Source organism: Neofelis nebulosa, chromosome 5, assembly GCF_028018385.1.
Source record: "Neofelis nebulosa isolate mNeoNeb1 chromosome 5, mNeoNeb1.pri, whole genome shotgun sequence".
NCBI classification, from domain to species: domain Eukaryota; kingdom Metazoa; phylum Chordata; class Mammalia; order Carnivora; family Felidae; genus Neofelis; species Neofelis nebulosa.
In genome coordinates this window covers 106,578,681-106,590,941 of record NC_080786.1, presented here as the reverse complement: position 1 = coordinate 106,590,941, position 12,261 = coordinate 106,578,681, and the positions used below count along the sequence as shown (strand labels likewise).

The window sequence follows — 12,261 nt, the reverse complement described above, 5'->3', positions numbered from 1 at the left end:
TAAACATAAATATAACTTTAGGTATCTGAGAACAAATTAACATTTTACAGAAAAATAGAAAAAAATTCTTTAACTTCCCAAATTGCCCATTCCCATAGTAACACCTTATGTAAAAATCCAAGTAAATATCAGTATCTCATCACCACCACCACCACCATCATCATCATCATCATCATCATCATCATCATCATGTATTGGTCAGCTTCCATATGCTTTCTGTTTATATACTGTTCATATGGATTTTACCTCTTAAATACCTTAATTTTTTAAAGACACACTATATATAGTGCAATTTATTTGCTCTCAAGATGATTATTAGAGGTCACACTTTGTTTTAAGGTTAATCACTACAGGGCTTTCCACATACACAATATACATAGAGAACCCTAAAAAATAATAGGACTTCTTGAGTCTCATTTTGGAGTGCATTTTATACTTTTTTTAGTCTGTGTGTGTGTGTGTGTGTGTGTGTGTGTGTGTGTGTGCGCTTTCTGTAGCAGTAACTTCTAATTTATATTACTTTGCTAATATTTCATATAGATTTGAAGTTACCATAAATCATTTCTGCAAGCCATGGAACAATTATAAATAAGTGAATAACTGGATAGATACATATATACATATCCTGAGAACAAATTGGGTCCATATTAAGCATTTTTAGAGCACAATATTTCCCACAGAAATTCAATAACTTGTTAAAAGAACATATAAGAGAGTTAATAGTAATCTTACAACAAATGACTCAGAGTGAAAGAGATGGTTGGTTTTGGTGCTCTCTTATGATGAACAAGGAAAAAAGACATTGGTGAATCTAGGCTCTTCTGGTTTTAACTTGTGAGGCCCATGAAAACACCAAGTCAGAAAGAAAGCACAGACATTCTGAATCAGGACACTTGAATTGGAACCCTACACCCACCAATTACAGCTGTGTGATCCTGGGTAAGCTATTCATCTTATTCTGTAGGGTGTAATGAGGGAATGTACAATTTAAGGGATATCTCAAAAATAAATTAATTCAAATCTTTCAAAGTGCTATGCAAATACTGGCAGAATTACTACAAAGATAATTTCAAAAGCAAATTAGTATAGTAAGATACCTGAAGAAACATGTCTTAACATCTGAAAAAATTCACACATCCACAAGAATTCCCACCTTATGAAATGAATGCAATTTTTAAACTACTTTTAAACCACAGAATCGCCAATGTTCATAAATTAAGAATAATCAGAAATATGAGACAGTTTCCTAAATGATACTATCAGGTACTACATTAGGAACAATACTAAGATTCCAGGCACTGTTGAAAACACTATACACGTATTAATTCATTTAACCCTATGAAGTAGGTACAATTACCATCCTCATTTTACCAATAGAAAAATGAGAGTTTATATAATTTGATGGAGGTCACATAGCTAAGCATCTGTGTGCAGGAAATTACATTCAGGTGGCCTGTTATATGAATCGAATCATTTCATCACTACACTACCACTGTCCTACACTGCAGCATCAGGATGTAGTTCCTTAGGATCAGATTCATAACCTAGGTTAAGATGAAGTTTAAAAGTAGCTGCCTACTATTGATCATTCAAAAATGAAAAAAAAAACCCTACTGTTCAAATTACGAAACTACTTTAATCAATAAATATCCTATTCACTCAAATTGAAAGGTTTCAGCTTTTAATGAAGATGAAAAACTTGTCCTAGTAATTATAGGATTCCTTGGGATATATTTTTACATAGTAAGAGCTTTCAAAATAGTTGTTGCTAGAACCCAATTTAAAATGTTAATTCATGAAGTTTATGCGTTTGCATTCTGAGGATGCTTTATTTAAGGGAGTCAACTGTTGAAGCACCTATTAAAGGCCTTTGTTAGATCCAACTGAAAATGTTTCCCAGGTGCCAATACCTGCTATTGTCCAGGCACAGCACGATACAGTCAGACCCCATTTGATACAGTCACTGGACTCAAGCATTTGCTCTACCAAATTTTATTTTCTCCTCCCTTTCATTCCTACTGTCATCACTGTAGTTCATGAAATAATTGTAACATCTTTTAATGACTCTAGTAGCCCCTCATCACTCCCACAGTGAAACAGGAGCTCCAACACTTTATCACTTTTATACAAAAAGACACAACATGTAATCAAGGGGAGAAATACCAATTTACAACATTCTTATAGGCAAATATAATTTTATTATTTGTAGTACTAAGGTTACAAAATTACACTGAGGCTAGAAATGTGAAGGTTGATTGCTTTTGAGGGAAGATACAGAAAAAGATTATTTCTTTGTGCCTTAAATGTGACCATGTGAGCTGGCTTCTCTCCTCTCTTAGGTAACTACACATTTTTTGCCCCACAACGCTCTCTAAATATGGGACATTCATAAATCTCTTTAATCATATTCCATATTAAAATCAGGGCTTACTGATTTTCATCTAATGACTCTGAAATATTATTTTGAACATTCTAATATCTTTCCTTTAAATTATTTGGAAAAAGTACAGAAGTAATAATCACAGGAAAAAGTTAATTTTACTTTTAATTGAATTAAAGTCCTTGGCAGTAATTCAAAACAAGGCTGCATATCCAACTGATATATATGTATCCATTTTTATTTTGAATTTTTTAAAATGTTTATTTCTGAGACAGAGCATGAGTGGGGGAGGGGCAGAGAGAGAGGGAGACACAGAATCCAAGGCAGGCTCCAGGCTCTGAGCTGTCAGCACAGAGCCTGACGCGAGGCTCGAACTCACAAAACGCAAGAGCATGACCTGAGCCGAAGTCAGTTGCTCAACTGACTGAGCCACCCAGGTGCCCCTATCCATTTTTATTTTGAAGATTTGAAGAACACAGTTTGGAATTTGTGCCATTCACAAGCTCAGAAGCCATTTTCTAGATTCCTGGAGCAAAAAACAAAAAAACAAAACAAAACAAACCGTATGAAAAGAGCCCCTTACTTTACACCTCATGTAGTAAGCCTGCACCATCACTGCTGCTCAATATGCTGCTACAAAAAGGAAGATATGGAGGAGTTCTGGATGAAGAAGAAAAATGTTTTGTTAATATCTATGGAACAGCAAGGAAGTGAAAGAAAACTCTGCAGGTCTTATTGCCAAAGACAGAACAGAAAAGCCGCACCCAGAGAGAGATTGCTTCAAAGATTGCCTCTAGAGAGTTGATTATCCAACTTATTTAGTATTCTGTGCAAACTCTGCCTTGCTTATTCAATTTATTAAATAACACAGATGTTTCAGAAGGAGAAAGAAGTATCTGACACCTCTTCAGAGGCATGACTAATGGGCCATTATGACAAAAATTAAAGGGTAACCACTTGCAGCCTGTAACAACTAAGTGACACCGCTACTGTGCATTTCTTAGGGTTTCCGTTAATTACATAAAATTTAAGTTTGCGGTGAATTCAATTAAACCAAAAGTAGGGCATCAAATGGAAGGAAAAGTTGGTGAAGAATGACTTGCTAAAAATGCATACTGGCTGGACACATAATGTTTTATGGTCAGGGTTTAATATTTCTTTCCTATTGGTCTCTGATTTATCAGAGCTTCTTGGCAGACATGCAACCTTTAAAATCCTTTTCCTATCAGCATGCCCAACCAAAAGAGTAGAAAGTAACAAAAGATATCTCAAATCCATAATTAAATTTGAAAGATAACAGGATGCTCATTTCAAGTAATTATTATTAATACCATGCCTCTGTATAAAACTTTCAGATTTACTTGTAACTTCTTGAGGGTCAGGCCTGAGTCTAAGTATTCTTCCTAGCTCACAGATTCGTACTGAACCAGGACAGAGCAGATGCCCAGGAATGTTTCCTAAATAAAAAGATAAGTAAATGGACTTGAGAAGTTGGAGAATGATGGATGAAACAAGCCATGTATGCTTCTCTCAAGTAAAGTAACAAACGAGCCTATGCATAATTGAGTTGGAAAACAACCTTTTCTCTAGAAAAAAGAAACAAGCATATACAACAAAAACTCTGGCTTTAAAGTCAGGAAATATGGACTACAGCTCTGTACCAGTTTGAATCTGGAAGACACTGAAAAAGAGAGACATGAATGCTGTACTCTTATCCAGACTTCATACTCATACATTTCCCACTGCATCTACAAGTTTAGATACAATGTCTGACAATATACTGCAGAACTACAGAAATGTTCAATAACTGTTCTTAGTTCTCTATTCGCCATCAATTAGGTTAAATCCTGTGAGCAGTGATTGAGGCCATAAGGTGGGCTTTTTAGCAGATCTATAGTTTGTCAACTGCATTTTAACTGGAATAACTTTGTAATAATTTGATTTTTATTAAGTAATGGGCATTTTACAGTAACATATTTAAATGATTGTCAAAAATTGCTATTCATATTATATGAAAACGGGCAGATGTGTTGGTTGGCAGGAAGTACTACTTTGTGAAATCTATATGCAGAGGTAGAAATATTCAGGTTATCCCAAAGTGGAAATGTTCAAAAGTTGACATTTCCTTTGACCACTAAGATCCCAGTGAGACATAAAGACTATGGTATATCACTTTGGAATTCTTAAAACCTGGCCCAAGAACAATATTCTTCAGTGTAGAGAAAACATGAATCAGGGATCACCATGTGTGTTTTTTTGGTTTAAAAAAGTAATAAAGAGGAACTCAGTTTCACTGCCTCTAGGTTAGTGCCAGCATTATTGCAAGCAATAAACGTAAAATAATGTGGCTCAAAAATAAGCGGACAAAATAAAAATGTGAAAAGTTGAAGGGAATCATCCAGCAGCTACTGAATAGAACAAATCTGAGAATTAAAATTCTTAGAATTCATTCTCAGATCTTGAGCATAATAAAAGGTCTTTGAAAAAAATCATAGATAGTTTTCAGAAGAGAAATGAAAAGAACTAAGACATTTGATCTACAATATCAACAATTTATCTAATTTATCTATTTAACATGTTTTCAATGTAATCTTAGTCTTCTCTCTACACTATTTACCATATAGTCCATAAATATGTACTGAGTAACAATATTAGAAGAGAGGGATTCTAAACTAGGTTCTAGAAGAGAAATAGGTAAATATATAATGTTTACAATACAATGAGGTAAGAGTTTACAGGTACATACATAAATTTTTTTAATTACAAGAACATTTATTAATTACAAGAATATTTAGTAATTACAAAGTATTTTGTGTGGGAAGAATTAAAAATAATGCTGAAATAATGCTTTTGAACATTTTCCATTAGCCTATATGCAAATTTCTATGACCAGATTAAAATAACATTATTTGCTAATAACAGTGTGATATAATCTGATTATTATTTCAACTTTCTGAGTACTTTTTCATTTGTCATTTTTTTTTGTTTAGTTCACTTACTAAACTACTACTGCACTTTATAATGACCTTCTGCTAAAATTTTACTCAAAGACTGTTTCCAGTGCTTGGCAATTTATTCAGTTCCTCAATTTCTAAAAGTAAAATTGAGAACTACTTCAGAGTAAAAAAAAAAAAAAAAGTAAATGTTAACAATTTACAAATATGACTGGGCACATCTTAATTAAGGCCATTAGACCAGTATTAGAAATCATGAAGTGAATCAAGGCACTGAGGAGCTGTACCATTTGGAGAATACACAGTAATATACAGAAACGTGTGGTGATGTAAGGGACAAAGGATTAATAACACAGTCATGGCGACAGGGAAACATTCCTGTGTCTTTTGCACACAACATACCTGTTGCAAATAGTTTACAAACTTACTGAATAGAATGTATACTATTGTCCCTGAAATTTTAAACATAAATTTCTTTCAAGCTGTATACAAAAATTAAAATAAATAAAATCTGTTTGTTTTATATTCAGTCATACTGTTTTACTTACTCTGGGCTTCGAGGTAAACAGCTATTTTGTATTATGCTTTAAACAATCTTTATTAATCAAAGGTTTCTTCCAAACTAATGGGAGCTTCTGACTTTTAACCCACTTAACTTCCAAATACCAGGTAGGTAGCAAGTTAAAGGCGCCAAGTCCTGCCATATGTAAATATGTGTATGCTCCCAGACTAAGGCCCCGAGAGTAGAGGCCAAAACCAAGCATACTGCCACAGAGCACTGGGATTTTGTACCAGCCTAAAATTCTGGTTTTCTTTAGGAAGAAATATAAAGTTTTAGTTTCTTTGTACCCGTGAAAACCATACAACCACCCTGAAGGCATAAGTCAATACAAAGTCACAATCCAACTGTGACAAATATAATTGGCCTCTACTTACCCTGAGATACCGAATGGGTTATCAGGTAAAGCAAATCATCATAACAGACACAGTCCTATCTGTCAGGCACTGACTCAATATCTCTGTATTATTTTCTACTGATTGATGTGAAATACACTTGCAAACATAGTTCTCTCTTCTACCAGCATAACTTGTTGAAAGTCATTTATAAAAAGACATTGTTACGTCCGCAGAGCAATTATTAACATAACTTACACAGCAATCAAGTGCCTACACACTGAGAATGAGTTTGCTGATGCCACACTGAGCATCCCTCTTCCTCCACCTTCTCCCTGTACTACACAAAATTCACCAACATCATGAAGGGATAAAGGGAAATTAGGGAGAGTAGATCAAGGAAAACCTAAGTAAAATACAAACCTATGCACACTGAAAGAAGAGTAGGGATGTTGAACAATTTTTACTGAGGTGGCAAAAATGTCTGGGAGTTCAGAAATGGCATTGAAAAAGTAAATCAAATTTAACTCACTTTCTAGTTCTTCCTCTTTTGCTTCTTCCATCTTTCAAACCTCCCCAAAGGAAGAAGGTGTTCTTTTTCATAAGATTGTGAAAACCATTATATGTTATTACCAAGTAATGAGCTCAACAGCACCAGTGCTCCTGGGCCTGCATTCTCCTGGCCTGAGACTCTAAGGCTACCCCTCTTCCACAGGCAATGCCGAGGCTATTGGTTAGACAGAAGATCAAGCCTGACAGGGCTCAGGAATAGGGTAGGGATGTCGATTATATACTCAATATAGCAGATCTAAATTTCTAAAAAGGTTTGAAAATTGAATTACTTGCTTTCTTAACCCCATCAACAATATTGACTTTCGATACTATGTTAAACAGCAGTGAAAAAATGACTTGATCAAAATCTTCTGTGAATCCTTCAAATATTCAAAACTGGAAATCTGTCCAGACTCACTTTCAACCCACAACCTCTGTTACAGATAAAGAAACAGAAGAAAGCCCATGAGGAAACTAGTTATTCTCTGGGTCTTATTCTAAAACATCAAACCAATTGGTATTTACTGAATATCTGCATAAGAGGTAACTTGGATTCTGCTTCGGTAAACTGGAAAATGTTATGCCTGCTTCTGTGAGAACTGTAAGTATTCGGGAGACTTTCCCCATCAGATTTTCCCATTCGCAGCCACTGATATACATGACATAGGAGCCACATCTCCTCCTAGGAAAAGGGCCTGCTGAAACATCAACATAAGATTTATTTCCTGGGATTTATTTTGCTTCAGAAGGTGACCTACTATAAATAGAATCTGACCCACCATAAATCACATCAATATGATTAGTTGGAAATACTGATGTGACATTCTGAAATCAGTGGTGTCACAGAGTTACAAACTACTCATGACTAAATCCTAAAATTAAATTGTACATGCAAAAGAAACAATATAAAACACAGCCAGCAAGAAAAATGAAATTATATAAGACAGAAAATCAAACGCATGAGATTTTTCAAATTACTCCAAGAAAGCACTTATCAGATCATTTGCTGAATGATTAAGATGAAGAAAACTGAAAAGAGAAATAGCAACAGAGAATATAAGGAAGACATGAGTGTTGCTCATTAAATCTTGATTATACCTGCCATGCTGTAAGGCAAGAGGTGCACATCAAATGCCCACAAGGCTCAATCTTGACATCTTTGTCGTTCTCAGCACAAATTTTACAAAGCTGAAAAGTGGAGCCCATTTCACAATATAATTCATATTGTTCCTGGAATTTGGGGGGGGGGAAAAAGGCAAAGTTAATGTATTTCTAACATGAACTGGTACTACTGAATTTTCTCAAATACAATGACTTACAGTAAATGCCTCACACTTGATCCTGTCAGGAATGTTACTACTTAAGACATGTTTTAAATTGGTAATCACAATTTGGTCGACAAAATCATTTTTTAAAACATTTGAGCTTATATCAGCAATTTTATAAGCTTTTGTAATACTTCAGACTACTTAATGTTTTGTACTGTTCCTTTAGGAAGGGATTTGCATTAATAGTGACTCAAAAGACAAAACTTCCTGTTTTAAAAGAAAATATAAATAGCTTTAGTTTCTTTGTAAATGCCACATTCTCACCTAAATTCACTTCAACATTGGAAATATATATGTATAATATATATAATGTATATATATATAATATGTATATATAACATATATAATGTATACATACATAAAAAATATATATATATTATTCTAACTGAACATTAAATTCTGGAACAGAAGAAAAGCAGCATTTGCCAAGCCCTTCCTGCATGCTACATACTTTGGTACACATTTATTATGTCATATAATCTCCAAAGCATAATAAGACACATTGATTAAAAAAAAAATATCTGAGGCTCAACAAGTTTAAATTATTTTCCTCAAATTCTATATTAAATTTCTAACTCTAAATTGCATACTGTTTTCCCAATCTAGCACCATCAGGAAAACTAATCACTTCAGCAACCAAAAATTGTTTTATGAAACATCTATTCTCTTGATTAACTAGTTTTGAACATTTTGGCATAGTAAAATTCTTGGTGTCTAAATATTGAAAAGCTCTAGGTCACAAAGAAGACACAAATGTATCAGTAAGTATAAAGAAAATATGAAAACAAAAGGTGTTAAAAGGGATACAAAGAAAAGTAATTAAAATTCATTTTAAAAAGGCAGTGTTTTAGTCAATAAGTGTCTATTAGGAACCTGGCCCTGGGCAGGATAAATAAATGACAATATTTAGCCTGTAGCATACTAAAAGATCTTATCATCATGATGAGAAAAATATATATACATCTTACATACAAAGATACACACACATGCACGCATGCACATTCATATATAAGTTGTGTATGTTTGTATGTATGTATGTATGTATGACATATGTATGTTTGTATAATTTTTACAGAAATAAAAAAGATGATAATGGATCAAGATAAAAACTAAATAAATCTGAAAGCAATTAAAATTAAATTATAAGTTGGGGTGTCTGGCTTTTGATCTCGGGTTGTGAATCCAAGCCCTATATTTGGTGTAGGTAGAGGTTACTTAAACAAAACTTTTAAAATATATAAATAAATAAATTTTAAGTCCCTGAGGTCTCTAAAGTGATAGATAAGTATTTAAATTGTTATGACACCCAAAGGACCACTTTATAATTATTTAAAACATTACAATAAGCTAAAATCACAGATGCAGAACTCAATGCAACCTAAGGGGTAACTTATTCAAATATTTATGAATAATTTAATGGGGTGATACTACTCCTGAATATATATAGTTTTAAACAGTGGCTGTAAAAAGAGGAACTATTTTTGCAAGTGTGCTTTCACATACATGTGTTAGAACATATAGAATCATTTACCTAATCAAAATAATGTCAATTATATATTAAATTTCAAAAACTGCCCATCAACTGTACATATGTCAACAAATGTGTTTCACATAATAATACCAAGACCACTGGGACTAAATCTAGACAATTAGAAATAAAAAAAATTATCTCTTGTCTTCCCCAAATCTGTAAATTCTGATTTTTATTATTTATTATACAAAGCACAAAATATCTAAATTATAAAGTATTTTAAAACTAGATTAACATAGAATAAAATACTCATTTTCTCTCTTCAATCTTCTTCCTAATTCCCTAAAACTTCTTACTTCCTCAGTTAAGTAATGTTACCAGTTTGGTAGTTTTTAATTTTTATTTTTAAAAAGTATGTTCATATGTTCATATATGGTAATTTCTTTCTTTCCAGAAATTGAACTTATGTAATGTTACTTTACAAATGAAATGTTATATAATTGAACTTTACAGTAATGGAACTTTTTTTATATAATAAAGATGCCGAAGTTCCCATGTGAGTATATAGAGCTACCTTCCTCTCAGTAATGACTTTAGTATAATGCAGTATGAATATACTATGCTTTACTTAACCTATGATTAAATAGCTTGGTATTTATAATTTTTCATTTTTAGGAAAATTGCTAAAGTGAAAACCCCGATGTACAGATGTTTCTGTGTATATGTGAGTGGTATATACAGAATCCAGAGTCAAAAATGGTTTTGTTTAGATTTTGATTAATTACTGAATATCACCCTCAAGAAAGGCTTTATAACCAAGCTACACTCATTCAATTTATGGGGTTGCCAACAATGGATTTATAAGAATATAATTAGGACCTTCAATAAACTTCAATTACACATTTGACTCTAAAAGCTAATGCATATTATTATTCCAATCTTCTTTGGAGTTTTCTCAATCTGTAACTCTCTCCTCATATGTATCTGCCCATCTATGGGTTTATCTATGTCTCTGCATAAATGCCAATATTATATTGGAAGTAAGAATATTAACAGCAGACATTTTTATCCAAAAAATGGAGAAAGTATTTTTTTCAAATACTCTTAGAATTCCTGTAAGTATCTTTTGCATGAAATGCCGGTACCAAATTTTATCTACAGTAAAAGAGGATGCTTTTTATTTCAAAAATATTAGATACATAATTATAAATGCATTACCAGAAACTGTCCTTACCTGGGTAACTTTTATATGATCATGGGGTGTAGGTTCACATAATCCAGTTAAATCAGGATTATAGCTCCTCCCATCAGGATAAAGATAGCTAGATTATAAACAGAAACTTTATTATAAATGCACAATTTTTAATTGCATTTAAGATGATTTAATCAGATTCTTCTATATTCAAACCCACATGTTGAAGTTTCTTTTTTATGTAACTTACATCAAGAAGCTTTGCTATTGTTTGCATAATATTACAAGTTACTTTTAGAACATTTAAAAACTAGAAATCATTTCATATCAGAAATACAGGATGAACATGGACTCAGCCACTAAGCAACCATTTTCAGTTAAATACTTTTTACTGTATGTCTTTTAGGTAAGTTAAAAATTTATTTTTTCTGGTCACTCATAGTCTATTCCAAAATACTCTGAATGTACACCTATTTGCAACGATTGTGTCTTTTCATGTGAAGCACAGTTAATGTGAACTGCATCGTTTTACACCATGCTTAGTAACTTGAGGGAAAAATGGAATTAAAACCCACAGGTTTCCTACAAGAGTTATGCAAATACCGTTTTGATATTCCTGTTTTTCCAGTTTCTCATCCTCTGTGTTTCCATTTAAATTCTCACACACATACAAGTCTACAGCCACACACCACCAACACACTCACACGTACACACACACATCTAAAGAAATTACAAAATGCTACAATTATGTTTCATTTACTTCAAGCTACAAACACAGAATCACTTATAAATATGAGGCTCCATTATTAATTTTATTTATTTATTTTTTGAGAAAGAGCATGTGTGCACCCAGGGGAGGGACAGAGAAACAGGGAGAAAGAGAATCCCAAGCAGGCTCTACACTGTCAGTACAGAGCCCGACCTGGGGCTCGATCCCATGAACCATGAGATCATGACCTGAGCCAAATTCCAGTCAGACACTTAACCCAGTGAGTCACCCAGGCACCCCGAGGTTCTACTATTACAGAGGATTAAAATTGGAACTAAAAATGGTAGTAATTATGCCATCTTTTTGTGCTAAAAGTCTTTATTCATTCATTCATTCAAAAATGAAATTGTGTTGGTAAATATCTATTTTAGATTTTACAAAATGGTAACATTACTGCTGGGTCATGCTGACTGATTAAGGTATAGTTAATTTTGTTTAGGAGCTATTCTAACTAGCTGCAATGAAAAATTAAGAATGTAATACTACCGTGGTCAATATTTTAAGGAGCAAAACTATACTAAATCTTTTCTGTGGAGTAACAAAAAATATTTATCCTTAGTCTATAAATATGTTCATAAGTGTTAAAATTCACCCAGGAAAGCCACAAAAATAATTGAACTTAGATGACAGATAATTCTCATACAGTAAGGAACAGATCAGTGAGATAATTTTCTTTTTTTTTTTTACAATTTAGAAAAAGGAGTTGACTACATTTGTAATG

At 33.0% G+C, this 12,261-nt stretch overlaps 1 protein-coding gene across 5 annotated transcripts in view; it reads right to left on the bottom strand.

Moving 5' to 3' along the window:
• Positions 1–12,261, bottom strand: part of CBLB (Cbl proto-oncogene B) — a 214,784-nt gene that overhangs the window by 77,802 nt on the left and 124,721 nt on the right. For all 5 annotated transcript variants that reach the window (XM_058731522.1, XM_058731523.1, XM_058731521.1 and 2 more), the window contains 2 exons: positions 10,814–10,901; positions 7,879–8,010 (listed from right to left, as the gene is read on the bottom strand). In XM_058731522.1, the coding sequence (XP_058587505.1) occupies positions 7,879–8,010; positions 10,814–10,901 (220 nt within the window). The remainder of the gene's footprint in view (positions 1–7,878; positions 8,011–10,813; positions 10,902–12,261) is intronic.